The 14054-nt window shown below is 44.7% G+C and overlaps 1 protein-coding gene and 1 long non-coding RNA gene across 2 annotated transcripts in view; both read left to right on the top strand.

Annotated features, from left to right (window-relative positions):
* Window positions 1-1596: 1596 nt before the first annotated feature.
* Window positions 1597-2349, top strand: LOC144584386 (uncharacterized). Its single transcript, XR_013538595.1, has 2 exons — window positions 1597-1815; window positions 2006-2349. It is a non-coding gene; the product is annotated as an uncharacterized LOC144584386 (long non-coding RNA).
* A 5981-nt stretch (window positions 2350-8330) lies between these two features.
* LOC110085483 (polycystin-1-like protein 2) overlaps window positions 8331-14054 on the top strand; it is a 48839-nt gene continuing 43115 nt past the window's right edge. The window contains exons 1-6 of the mRNA XM_072980805.2: window positions 8331-9159; window positions 10460-10624; window positions 10838-11023; window positions 11763-11873; window positions 12265-12412; window positions 13823-14052. Coding sequence (XP_072836906.2) covers window positions 8859-9159; window positions 10460-10624; window positions 10838-11023; window positions 11763-11873; window positions 12265-12412; window positions 13823-14052 — 1141 coding nt within the window. The 5' untranslated portion in view covers window positions 8331-8858. The remainder of the gene's footprint in view (window positions 9160-10459; window positions 10625-10837; window positions 11024-11762; window positions 11874-12264; window positions 12413-13822; window positions 14053-14054) is intronic.

Below are 14054 nucleotides of genomic sequence, written 5' to 3'. Positions count from 1 at the left end.
CCTGCTATGTCTTTTGAGCACGATCTATTAGAGTTTCTGCATCATCTTGGGGTAAGTCACTCTTATCAGGTAAGAAAAATACCTCTTGTACCCCAGATTATCCAGCAGACCATCAAGCCATCATTTTCGTCTTGGGAGCATGATGATTGAAGCTGACAGCAAACATCGAATGATTTCTGAAAGTGAAAGGGACCTGCTATGTCTTTTGAGCACGATCTGTTAGAGTTTCTGCATCATCTTGGGGTAAGTCACTCTTATCAGGTAAGAAAAATACCTCTTGTACCCCAGATTATCCAGCAGACCATCAAGCCATCATTTTCGTCTTTGGAGCATGATGATTGAAGCTGACAGCAAACATCGAATGATTTCTAAAAGTGAAAGGGACCTGCTATGTCTTCTGAGCACGATCTATTAGAGTTTCTGCATCATCTTGGGGTAAGTCACTCTTATCAGGTAAGAAAAATACCTCTTGTACCCCAGATTATCCAGCAGACCATCAAGCCATCATTTTCGTCTTTGGAGCATGATGACTGAAGCTGACAGCAAACATCGAATGATTTCTGAAAGTGAAAGGGACCTGCTATGTCTTCTGAGCACGATCTATTAGAGTTTCTGCATCATCTTGGGGTAAGTCACTCTTATCAGGTAAGAAAAATACCTCTTGTACCCCATATTATCCAGCAGACCATCAAGCCATCATTTTCGTCTTTGGAGCATGATGACTGAAGCTGACAGCAAACATCGAATGATTTCTGAAAGTGAAAGGGACCTGCTATGTCTTTTGAGCACGATCTATTAGAGTTTCTGCATCATCTTGGGGTAAGTCACTCTTATCAGGTAAGAAAAATACCTCTTGTACCCCAGATTATCCAGCAGACCATCAAGCCATCATTTTCGTCTTTGGAGCATGATGATTGAAGCTGACAGCAAACATCGAATGATTTCTAAAAGTGAAAGGGACCTGCTATGTCTTTTGAGCACGATCTATTAGAGTTTCTGCATCATCTTGGGGTAAGTCACTCTTATCAGGTAAGAAAAATACCTCTTGTACCCCAGATTATCCAGCAGACCATCAAGCCATCATTTTCGTCTTGGGAGCATGATGATTGAAGCTGACAGCAAACATCGAATGATTTCTAAAAGTGAAAGGGACCTGCTATGTCTTCTGAGCACGATCTATTAGAGTTTCTGCATCATCTTGGGGTAAGTCACTCACTCTTATCAGGTAAAAAAAATACCTCTTGAATCCCAAATTATCCAGCAGAAAATCAAGCCATCATTTTCGTCTTCAGAGCATGATGATTGAAATGGACAGCAAGCATCGAATGATTTCTAAAATTGAAAGAGACCTGCTACGTCTTCTGAGTATGATCTATTAATGTTTCTGTATCATCTTGGGGTAAGTCACTCACTCTTCTTATCAGGTAAGAAAAATATCGCTTGTTTCCCAAATAAAAACCGGGCTGAAATTTTTGTACCATTTCAGTTACTTCGAAGGAATGAACAGGTAAATAATTCGATATATTTCCTGGGTTTCTCAAATAATTAATCATCTTAAGTAATTCTGTTGGAGGTAGAATTCTTACCTTTTGGGTCTCAAATCTTGAAATTCTACTTCCATGGTTAATGTACGATTGTCAGATATACTAAAGTACTAAGTCCTATGTACTAAGTTCTAGTTTCAATTGATGAACTTCTTTTCAGGTTGGACTTCTAGAAGACCTTTATCTCATCGCCTTCAGAGAATCTGGAATAGGAATTAAAAATCGGGCTGAAATTTCTGCAGCATTTCAATCACCTTGAAGGAAGGAACAGGTTATTAATTCTTTTTTTTTTTCAATGGTTTTATAAAAACCATGATGGTAGGGCATCCAGTCAGAATCATGAGATTCTGGAACTCAAATCTCCACCTCCTCCTTGTAAGGTGGATGCCGGATTCTGGAAGGATGTTGTAAATTTCTCAAATTCTAGATTCAATCTTTGAACTTCTTTCTCATTTTTTTAGGTTTGAATGACGGGATGTGATGGCATTTCAGAAGACATTTATTAATCTTTCAGGTAATACGGAGCTTTTCCTGTGTTCCAAACTCTCAGACGCTCAAACCAGCAGGGCTGTTGCTGAGGGAGTCTCTGGATGTTGTGCCAGCGGCCGCGTGGTTGTTTCTGGTCTTTGCTGATATGCCCAGGGTAACACTGATCGCCACATTTGGGGTCGGGAAGGAATTTTCCTCCAGGGCAAATTGGCCAGAGGTCCTGGAGGTTTTTCGCCTTCCTCTGGGCATCCGGCAGGGACCACCCATTAGGGCGATCCTAAAGGTCAAAAATAAAATACAATTATGTAAAAAAAAATCTCTGTTGTGTTTGTCTGTTTTTTATCCTTTCTCAAATGACATGAGTCCTAAATGGATTTTTCTTGCAGTTCACTACCTCTCTGTGTCCCTATTCCAAACACCCACTAGTATACTCTCTTCTCTTAGAAGAGCAGGCAGCAACCCAGTTCCCTCCCAAGGTACTGGACTACAACTCCTGTTATCATGCTGGCTGGGGCTTCTGGGCATTGTAGTCCAAAAAAAGGAACATCTCCAAGCTCAGCTAGCAAGGGCCACAAGAGATGGGATTGGCAATGGTGAACAACTGGAGGTCGACCAGGATGGCTGTCCAATTATAACCCATATTTCGAAGCTAACGTGTGGTCGGTGTGATCCTTTTTTATGATCACGGTGAATCTCCCCAAGCTAAGTGTTGTGATTCCAAAGCGCACATCAAATGACTTTTCACACACATCATCCAGTCCAGCAATACCACTGATCAGCTGGAGGGAGAGAACTTGCAAATATAGCGGCCACATTAATATTCTCTCTGTACGAAACAGTTAACAGGCAAGAGTAATGCATCCACATATAACATCTGAAAAGCAGAATTGTGGTACCAATTCTCAAGATCTTGGAACAAGGAATGGCTGGTTCTCTTAAAAGGTATAGATGTCCAGTGTTTGACATGAAATTAGGAAACTTATTTGCATAGTCACTTCTTCACAGAGGCAGCTAAAGCTGCAGATGTTTGATCCATTCCATCGGGGGGGGGGATCACATTTCCGATTCCAAAGTTCGGTGCCTGCTGTGTACATGCAGAGGGTCACCTTGCTGACATGAGGGCTAAGTGTAAAGAATGGCATCATGGACGGCCGCTCAGGGCTGTCTGAACTTCCAGCCTTCAATGTCTCTGATCTTTCATGTTGAGGGAGGAGATCTGAAGGTATTTTATATCTCCAATTGTGATGCAGTGATCACATTTCTGGACTGCATTGTGAGGTCCAACTTCACATCCCTATTGATTTATGAAACTCACTCTTTCACTTTGGATCAGCCTGACCTACCCTACAAGGGTGTAATGAGGATAAAGCCGGGGGGAGGGGGGAAGTCATGTATAATGCTTTGAGCACCAGTGCAATATAGAAATAAATAACCCTACAGGTGCCACACTGTTACTTGTTGATTTTGGTGCAATCTATTCATAGGACTCCTTCCCTGGAAGATTTTGTGGTCAATGCCTCTGGTTCATGTCTGCTGCTGTTAGAAACGAAGCGGCGTTTGCCAGCGACTCCTGATTCGTTCTTTTATCTGTGCCGCAAATCTTGTTTCCTCCTGTAATAAAGCGGACTGAATGGTTTTAAAAACATTGCTTCTTTATCAAAGCCATATAAAACTTTACCATTGTTCATTAGTAAAAGCAGTAAAAGTAGCTTGTAAATGATAATATTATCAATCTGAGGTAGGAATGAATCGCCTCCGGCTGATTGTTGCTTGCAAAGCAAGAGATGTTCAGAGCATAGAATTGCTTTTAATGACATGAGATTGGTCAATTCATGTTATCGCGCTGTGCCAGGAGATGCAAGTTCAAACTATCCGTGTCATTAGATACCGCCTTAGGAATATGATCACTGTTTGCAATAAATCCAAGGTACGTTTTTGGGTGTGTGTGTGTGCGGAACCTTTGGCCTTCCAGAGTTTTTGGACTACAACTCCCATAATCTCTTGTCAATGCCAGCCTTAGTGAGAAAGATGGATATTGCCATCCAAAATATTTAAAGGGTTATGACACATTCAAAAATGGGTAATTAACTGCAGTAACAGATTCAGTGTACCTGATCTTATTGAGAGATCCCTCTGTGAGTACCATGTTATATCTATAGAGTTTATTTAGACCAGTGATTCCCAATTTTAGGTCTCCAGATGTTCTTGGATTAAAACTCCCTAGTGCCTTAAGCACTAGTTATGGTGGCCAGTACTTCTGGGAGTTGTCTGTAGCTTGAGAACTTCTAGGGACTCAATGCTGGGAACCACGGCTTTAGATGTTTAAAAAACACATTTTGATAAAATGGCCAATCAATCAATCAATATTGGATTTAGCTGAGGTAAAGGTAAAGGTTCCCCTTGACATTTAGTCTAGTCGTGTCTGACTCTAGGGCCCGGTGATCATCCCCATCTCCAACCCACAGAGCCAGCGTTTGTCCGTATACAGTTTCCGTGGTCACATGGCCAGCACGACTAGACACGGAACGCCATGACCTTCCCACCGAGGTGGCTCCTATTTATCTACTTGGATTTTTACGCGCTTTTGAACAGCTAGGTTGGCAGGAGCTGGGACAAGCGATGGGAGCTCCCTCCATCCCGGTGGATTCGATCTTATGATTGCTGAATTTAGCTGAAGACCATCACAATTCAGTCTGCCAGAATAATACATAATAAAACTGAATTAGAAAACACTGTACTATCACAGCACTTTGAAATACACAGCTACTCACACACTCTAAAAATGAGAACCAACGAAATGTGTACAGTTGGAACAAATATTCATGAATCTCCTTTAATTAACAAAGGAAGTACACGGGTTCGCTAAAAGGGGTGAATTAAATTAGCCCATTAGGAAGAAAATGTGTAGATAAAACATTCATGAATTTTCATGTGGGGAAAAGAGGCATACTATAGAAAGCAAAGGTTGGAAAGAATCTGTTAACTGGTTTTGGCAAAATGGAGCATTGAAACTGAGGAGATTTTTCACGTCCCTGCTTGGATGGTTCCGTGAGTCAGAACACCAGGGTTTGAGAGTTTGAGAGTTCGATTCCCAACAGTGCCTCCAAGACAAAGAACCAGCCCGTGTTGTCTTGGACAAGCTGCATAGTCCCGGAGCGCCCCCCCAGAAGAAGGGACCAATAGCCAACTTTCTGAATACACAATAACTGGAAAACCCTGGAAAAGATCGCAATAGATAAGAATTTACTTGATGACGCACCCTTCATTTGGAGTACCCCGATATTGACTCCAGAACCCATCCCGCCTTGGGCTTCTCTGAACCCGGCCCCTCGGTCTGATTGCCTTTGCCTTCCAGTAAGTGTGAAAACATGAATTGCTGGTTGTTTTTTTGTACCCAGTCAAGATAGCTTATCAAGGGAGTTTTTATTACAGTCATATTGCCAATTAACATAAGCACCTCCATAACCTTGTGACAGGACTAGCGCAAGCAGCTGACTAAGCTTATACAATGCAGAGGGGTGTATATTGTGAAACGGTCTTTAAGGAATCAAGAAAAATCTGTTTCTGAGAGAAAAGGACAGCGCTCTGCTATTGCACCTTAGAGGTGACGATTGTGGATCTTCGATCAGACCCTCTTTTCTTCTGATCTTGGTGGCCTTAAAAAGCAGAGAGGGACATACATTGGGGGGGAGGGGAGACAATGAGACAGAACATCAGTTTGCATAAAACTGGCTATGTGGATACACATACAAAATCTGGAAATGTTCTTCATGATTTAAACAGCCTTCGGAGACATCTTGCCTGCGTGAGACAAACCAGGCACTTATATGTCTGTTGTACACAGAAGAATAGGATCACCATTGAGCATAACATATGAAAAAGACCCTATATAAATCCAATTTGAATTGAAAATGGTCCATGTCAATCCTTCTAGGGGTTGAAAGGTTTGAGGCTTGTGTGGCAGTCATAGTGCCGGCTTTTTTGAGATCGTCAAGAAAAAAACTGGTCAGATCTTCCACTCTGCCACTCAGCCAAATTATTAGCCCATATCTTCTTAACCTCTCCTTGCTGAGTTGTTTTGAAGGCAGGAAGAGTCCCAGAGCACCTTGAAGATTAATGAAACTTATTACAGCCCAGATAAGATATCTTGGTATAGGCTGTCTATCCAGAAGTCCTTTGAGGACATCTGAGATGGAAACCTGATACTCATAGCCACATCCTCGTCCCCTGAAACCAATATTTTTCCTTGTCGACTAAGCTACAGCCACATAAAACCTCCTCTTGAGTACCATTGTATTTTTCTCAGAAAATCTGGATTGTAGACAAGGGATCTGGAACAAGATCACTGCTGAAAAGAGAAAAGATATTGCCTAGGAGTTAACGACATGGTTGCATGCAACGTTGCATTATGTCTAGAGATGGGCTCGAACCAGAAAAATGACGAATTGGGGTATTTCATGATTCATGGATATCTCTGAACCACGAACTACCCCTTAACCCTGGGAAAAAATGAACCAGTTCATGATTCAGTTTTTTAGGTTTGTGCATGGGGGGGAGGGGACCTAATGCCCATGCCCCTGTGGCCTCCCTACCTGATAGGCTAGCACATGCGCAGAGAGAGTGGGCCCATCTCCTAGAAGGGAAGGTGAGAAATGATTCCCCATGTTGGAAATTCAATTGACTACCCCTTATTTGTTAGTTTACCTCAACTGGCACTTGTTTTGGTACAATTACTCAGAGACTCTGATAGATGAGAAAGAATAAAATGTTCCCGTTTACTTACAACTCTTCTTATATAAAAGCAAACATCACAATGTTTGGAGATGTGAACGTGTTACATTCCTGAGCTTACTTGGTTCATTAGATTTAATATGAACTAACTGACTGGTTACATCGCTGACAGAACACCTCACTCTAACTGTTCGCTTCTGACTCCATAACACACGTACACAGAACACTCATTGAATCTGGACGGGCAGAACCCTACTGACTGGCACAAGAATCTGTGGAGGAGAGGGAAGCCTTGGCTGCTACTGAGTCGACCGACAGCAACTCCGGTCCAGAAAATGTCCCCGCCAGCTAAAACCTCTTAAAGGCATTCTATGAGGGTGCAGTATAGCCCACAAAACCAGCATGGAAGCGACTGATGGGAGAAGTGGACAGAAGCTGAATTTTATAGACTTTTCCACCCACTGTGGGCTTCTTCGATTGCAAGAAAACACACACACACATGTTTTTAAAGCTGACCGGCCGCTCCTTGCCAAAGTCTCAGAGTTCTCCCCCGTGCTACGTGAGATGCTGAGGGAACGGTACCTGCCAGGTCTGTGCAGGCCAAGGGCACTCTGCCAGGGCCCCTCTGGGGCAAAGGCAACATAAGAAATGGAGATGTGGGTGGGCGGGTGGGGGGGAGAGAGCCAGGAATTTCACAAACAATGGCTGCCTGTGTCCCTGGATGTGACTTACAAAATCTAATGCTTTGCTTTAGACTGCCTTCGTCCTCCGATGCCCTCTTGAGCTGCCCTGCGGGAGGTGGAAGAGCTGGTCTTTTCCTGGGGGCAGAGGCTGCCGAGATTTGGGGGGGGGCAGCAATGGCTGAACTCCCTTGCAGAGGTTCCTCGCATCTCCACGACTCCTGGGATACAGAGAGATTTCTTGGGAAGGACTCCCCCCCCTTGCCCTGCCCTCCTCTTGGAAGGAAGGTCGCTCAGCCAGGCCTTTCCTAAACACATCGTGGGATTTACCTGAGAGGAGGGTTTACTCTCTTGCCCCACAAGCTGGAAAGGCAAAGGAAAGGGAGACGCCAAAAAATCCAGTCTCGGCAGAATGATGGGATGTACCCCTCTGACGCTCCTCTGCTTAGTCATTCGCCCACGGCTTGCCCACAACACGGCAAGACCGAGGATGGGGATGATGGGAACTGTAGTGGCATGACTGGACAGAAGACCGTGCGTCGGGAAGAAACCCATCTGTGTTGAATGGCAGTTTGCAAACGTTGTTGACCACTCACAGAATAAACCATCCTTTTGGGGAATGACTGGAGGCCGCACAACAAATGCAAGTTAACGCAACCCACACCAGTGCCAAATTCACCCACCTCCAACTGTGCCTACTGTCACATCTGCCATGCACCTAAATCCTATATGTCTTGGAGGTTTTGGGGTATTGTTTGTTGTACATGTGCAACAAAACATGTATGCCCTGGTTCACATGTTCTGTCATACACACGTGCTGGTGTTGTGTCAAAATTTTTATGATACACATAAGTCACCAATGTGTTGCCTTGATGCAGAGACTGGATTTCTGGCTTGGGGCTAGGGCGATCCAGCTTTCTTTGTTTCCAAGATTTTTTTATTTTATTTTTTCTTTTCCAGTCGCCTGCCCAGCGGCTGAAAGCACAATGGCTTCATTTATGGGGTCTTTTATCTCCAGTTTCCATATGCGCAACGAATGCATGCCTCACACTAATCTCTCTGTGCTCACATAAAAGGCTGTAAATTATAGCTTACTGGGTACACTGCCTCATTTTGGAGTCAGACAACTGCACAATGGCCTTACTCCTGTCCTTTGGTGCATCTTAATAGCAGGACATTTGCCTGTGTATTCACACATACAATAACCTTTGTTTTTTGGGAGCGAGATGTTACCCAGGTAATTGCTATCACTATGCAGGAAATGAAAGTGGGGGGTGCGGTGATCACAGTGGCCTTGATGCTAGGATAGAACCCCTTCCAAAATCTCGGCAGAACTGGTCAACCGGAGCAGAAAGTTGGTGGTGGTTTACTTCAGCCCCCAAAATGCAGGGCTTGGTGACCCATTGAACTGAGGATGTGGCATCTTGTTATAATCCTCACCCTTCTTGTCCCCCATTTGACTGCGGAGGATTTGCCCGTGGCGGAAGGGATCCCTTGTTCCAAGTATCAAGTGGCTTTCAACCATTCGTGCTTTGAGTTTGTGAGGCTCCAGCGTACGTTCACGAGTGCCCAGAGCTGGTGTGAGAAAGGAGGCGGGCATCTCGTCTTTATCGAGAATGAAGAAACCCAGACGTTCCTAGAGGAGCATATCTCCGTGGACAAGGAGTGGTGGATTGGGGTCACTTACAGTTCTTCCTCAAATGACACGACGGAAGGTAAGGGAAACGGTCTCCTGGTTCTGTGCATGATGGTGGGTGGGATCAGAGCCGTTGGCCTTCAGATACAGGGAAACTCCATTTCCCAACAATTCCATGGAACTCATTGGGGGACCTCACTCCAAAATTGCTGCATGGGATGAGCGAAACTGTCTTATGCCATTTGACATTTCTTAGAGCAGGAAGAGGGGATGATGGGCTATAAATGCAATGGGAAAGCCATTTTGTTGGTTTGTTTGACTGCTAAAATATTGGCTTGCTAAATCCAGCTCATGGCAGCATCCTCGCTCTTCTATGCCACAAGAGTATGCCTTTGCACATTTGATGGTCTAGTAGTGCAAAGTACAACACACTGGATAAATGCCAGTTTTCATGTTATTTTAATATCTTTCAGGCTTTAAAGATGAGTGGGAGAAGCCACAAGTGGACCCTCTAAGGCAATGGCTTCCAACCTTGGGTCTCCAAATGATCTTGGGCTGGAACTTCCAGAAGCCTTCACCACGAGCTGTGCTGGCTAGGATTTCTGGGAGTTGTAGTCCAAGAATATATGGGGACCCAAGGTTGAGAAGCAATGCATGAAGTGCTTTCACATCTCACTTTTAAAATACAGTAAGTACCACATTCTTATGACGCAAACCATCCCTATTAATTCTCCTGCAAGTGGACAGGTGGTCATTTATGAAAAAGCAACATAAAAGACCACCCAGAAGCACTATGTAAATCCTAGTGATATTCCATATTATTTGGAATCAAACTAACCAGAGTGTTGGGAAGTTGCTCTTTTTTTTTTTTTACCACAGCTCCCCTGCTGGCTGGAGGACTGTGGGTGTAGCTATTCCCAAAGAGTAACTTTTCTGAAGTCTGGTGTAACGCGGGGGGGGGGGGGGCTTAAACTGCAGGATAGTACCTTTCATCTGAAGGTTGGGAGAAACCTTTTTTAAAATAAGAAGAAAAGATCGACAAAGGAACTAGTGGGTGGACAGCTGTCTCTTGGATACAGCTTGAACGCTGGACTTCTGGAACTCCTTAATGTGGTAAAAGATATTTGATTAGTTCAGTCTGCATTTTGCAAAGGGGGTTGCTTTTTCGTGATGCATCCTCAGGAGAGAAACGTGGGCTTCATTTGAAGCCCTCATTGTCCTTCGAAAGAATGACATGTCCAGAGGGAAAATGCTGCAATGGCAGGAAATTCCTTATAATGTGTAATTTGACCCTGCATGGGGCTCTCTTCCTGTTCAATTGTAGAATGAACCATTGCTGGTGCACAGATTGATGCATTCATGATGTTGCTTCCTTCCAGGGTCCATGATTTGGCTGGATACCTCAAATATTACCTACAGCAAGTGGCACCAAGACCCACCCTCTGCTTTCACAACCTCGTGCGGTTATATCCTGAAGAACTCCGGCTATGAGTGGGGTGTAACAGAGAACTGTAGCCAGGAATTTGACTTCATTTGCCAGTTTGGTAAGATGCCATGAGCTCATTTCTGTGCATTTGAAAAAGGGAATCTATAAATCCCTCTTGGATTATATTTCAAAAATGAAGTAGTTGGGTGAAGTTACCAGACATACGTTAGACGAGCCACTGCATCCCAACATATGGGGGGGGGCAGATTATGTGAGATTGGCGCGTTTTGTTCTCCTACTAATGCCCCCCCTGCTTCTCCCAACCCCGTAGAATCGGGCCACAGCATTGCCTGCGACACTTTCAACGCTACCGTGCAGTGCGGGTCGGGAGAAGTCATTCAGATAGGAGAGAGCTTCTACGGGCGGAAGACCCCCCACTACTGCGTGCTGGAGACCCCCCTGGACTTTGATGTTGAAGAAGAGTGTAGCTGGGTCAGTGTGAAGGACGAAGTTGTGGGTAAGGTTTTAGGGAAGTGACGGGCTTTGAAGGGAGTGACCCAGCAGGGGAAAGGTCTGCTTGGGAGCGGGGATATTTGGTGTGAAATGGAAAAAGGAATCAAGAAGAGTTGCTTTGAAATACATAAGTTTAGCTTGGAGAGTTCTCTCAAGCCCTGTTAAGGCATTTCTGGTTCAGCAGAGTGAGCACGATAGGAGAAGGACATGGTAGGGCTGCCCGTTTAGCCATTTTCATCATCCACTTGTGAAGAGTGACTTCCTAGAGTAGAAAGAGTTCCTTATGCTCGTATCTTAATAAACTCAGTTTTCTGAATCACACCTTCCAGGACACCCAGTTGGCTTAGTCAAGGATCATGTCGCCTGGGGGATTCTGGGTAATATAATCCCAAAATGGAATGTTTCCAGGTTCTACCCACTTCTATCCAGCACACAGAACAGCTCTTTAGGCTACAGCTGCCCAAATGCCCTGCCGGGATCCCCACAAAGCCCAACAGGGTAACTTTTTCAAAATGGCGGCTCCTCTCCTCACCAGGAAGCTCTCCTGGTGTTGTGGATCCCTAAGTTAGTTCTGTGTAGAAATGCCTGGGATCACATCCTTTACACATTGACTTTCCCATTGTCCATCCTTAAAGTTGGGTTTTGCATATTAATATTTGTTGGTTCCCCTCATTCTTCTGATGCCAAGGTAGAATTGTAACACAATTCAAAATAACTTGTGGACGCCAACTGACTCCTTGCAGGTCAGTGTCATGGGCTTCAAGCCTGCCAGGTTGCAGCTGATGGGACCTTCTTTGGAGATCCGTGTCCAGCTTTGGGAAGCTACCTATCTATTCAATACCATTGCATGGAAGGTAAGTGGTACTGTTTTCTGTTCACACAATGGGGAGAGAGGATTTCTGGGGCTGTCTGGACTACAAACCCCATAATTCTCCATTCTGGGAGTGCCACCTGACAGACAGGCACCTTACAGATACACATGTGCGTATATGTGCATTACAATAGTATTGATGCTTTAAAGATCCTGCCTCCTGCTAATTATTATAATTAAGCCTTATAAGCATGTGGAAAACATCCCACATTCATAATGCTACTAGAATAAGACACACGGTGCAAGTGGACCTTCTGGGCCTCATCCAGCCTGTGGATGGCCTGACTCTGGCCCACCCAGGGGTCCAATAGCTTCCACCGTCTTTCAGCGGATGCAGAGGGGATAATGTTATTTTTTTTTATTTCGTTTTATAGGTTTACGGCTAGCTGTGACGGAGACAAGCTTTGTCTTTGAAAACGTCACCATCTCCTTGAACTGGCTCCTCTCGCCTTACTCGGGCAACCTCTCCTGTATAATTAGCACTGGGGATGGGAACACCATCGATCCTTATTACCCACCGTCGTAAGTTGAAACCTTTGCGGTCAAGCCGTTGGGGGCTTTTAGGGACTTGCTGCCATTTTCTGCTGTATTGAATTTAAAGATTTGTTGCCAGATCATCCCATTATTCACCTACGAAGAAGTGAATAATGGGGTAATGCCTCAGTGTGTGCAGTGAGGTTTTCATGGAGCCTGATCCTGTACATTTGGTTCCTTTTTTTCCTCATGAAGTTAAATTGTTGTATATTGATTGCCGTTCCAGCCCTCCCGTTAGGTAGAGTAAGTTGGCTGTCCTTAAGGGGGCAGCTTTTGAGTGCTAAAAACACCCTTATCATCATCATCATCATCATCATCATCATCATCATCATCATCATCATCATCATCATCATCATCAGCAGCAGCAGCAGCAGCAGCAGCAGCAGCAGCAGCAGCAGCAGCATCATCATTATTATTTACTCTGAGGAGTTGGGAGGGGAGATTCTGTGCTATTGTGCCTCAGGTAACTACGTTTGCTAGCATTGAGTACTCCACACCTTGTCATGGAGAAAGTGTCAAGGGCATCTCTGCCTTAGAAAAAAATGTCTTCAAATGGCTCGTGTTTGCATATAACTCTAAGCTGGAATTTAGCACAGCATGCATAAAGAGGAATGAGCTGAATCATGCTTCCAGATCCAACCCATCTCACCTGCCTGCAAAATTTATTTCCCTTGATGTGAATGTTGGCTTCTTGTTAGCTTCTGATCAGAACCTGTGTTAAGACGGCCATTAAGAAGAGTGCATCTTCTCTGTATGTTCTCTCTGTCTGATCCACTTCCCCTCCCACAACAAATTGCCTCAGAGAAATTTGCCTCGGCAATTGGACCTTCAGATGAAGGCCACTTTCAGTGCCCGTTCACAAAACAAAGCATACTAAATGCAAGATACGTAGGTGACGAAAAGCACGTGCTGTGACAAACGGGTCCTTTCCATCACTTCAGGGGAGCACCTAGAGCATCGGTTCCCAACCTTGGGTAACCCAGATCTTCTTGAATGGCAATTCCTAGAAGCCTTTGCCATTAGTGGTGTCAGCCGGGGTTTCTAGAAATTGCAGTCCAAGAACACCTGGGTTACCCAAGGCTGGGAACCACTGACCTAGCGTATCATATACGAGCAAAAGGGAAATACAAGCAAGCTCAGAACTCCATGGGTTTAGGAAGTTCAAAGAATGATTTGGGTGTGTGTGGAAAAAATCCCACTGGTTAAAAGAATTCGTAAGAGAACAATGAAGTCCAGACGTGCTGAATGCCAACGTTGTTTGTCGTAAATGGAAAACTGAGTGGTCGTGGTGAATGAGGAAGAGGTGAGAGTGGGGGGTGTTCTAGAACTCTGAAAATAGTTTTCCATGCTGCCGTGTGTGGCCACCTTCTAACAGTGAATTCCACAATGTGTTTGAAGCGTATCTAGCAGCGTCATCCATCAGTATCTGTCTCCGGGTGAATTCGCCATCTTTGTGGAGTGCACAACGAGCGAATGGCATGTCACGGCTCAGAAACCGGTGACTGTGCACGACAAAATGGACAAGCTGACGGTTACCGGGTGCTTCAGTGAGAAGGAAAGCGGGAACCGCTCTCACTGCCGGACCCTCTACGAGGAGCCCCTGTGGATTCAAGTGGAACTCAACGGAGGT

The sequence above is a fragment of the Pogona vitticeps genome, chromosome 10 (genome assembly GCF_051106095.1).
Source record: "Pogona vitticeps strain Pit_001003342236 chromosome 10, PviZW2.1, whole genome shotgun sequence".
Lineage (NCBI taxonomy): Eukaryota > Metazoa > Chordata > Lepidosauria > Squamata > Agamidae > Pogona > Pogona vitticeps.
The sequence above is the reverse complement of the archived record's forward strand: the minus strand, read 5'-3'. Positions and strand labels throughout refer to the sequence as shown.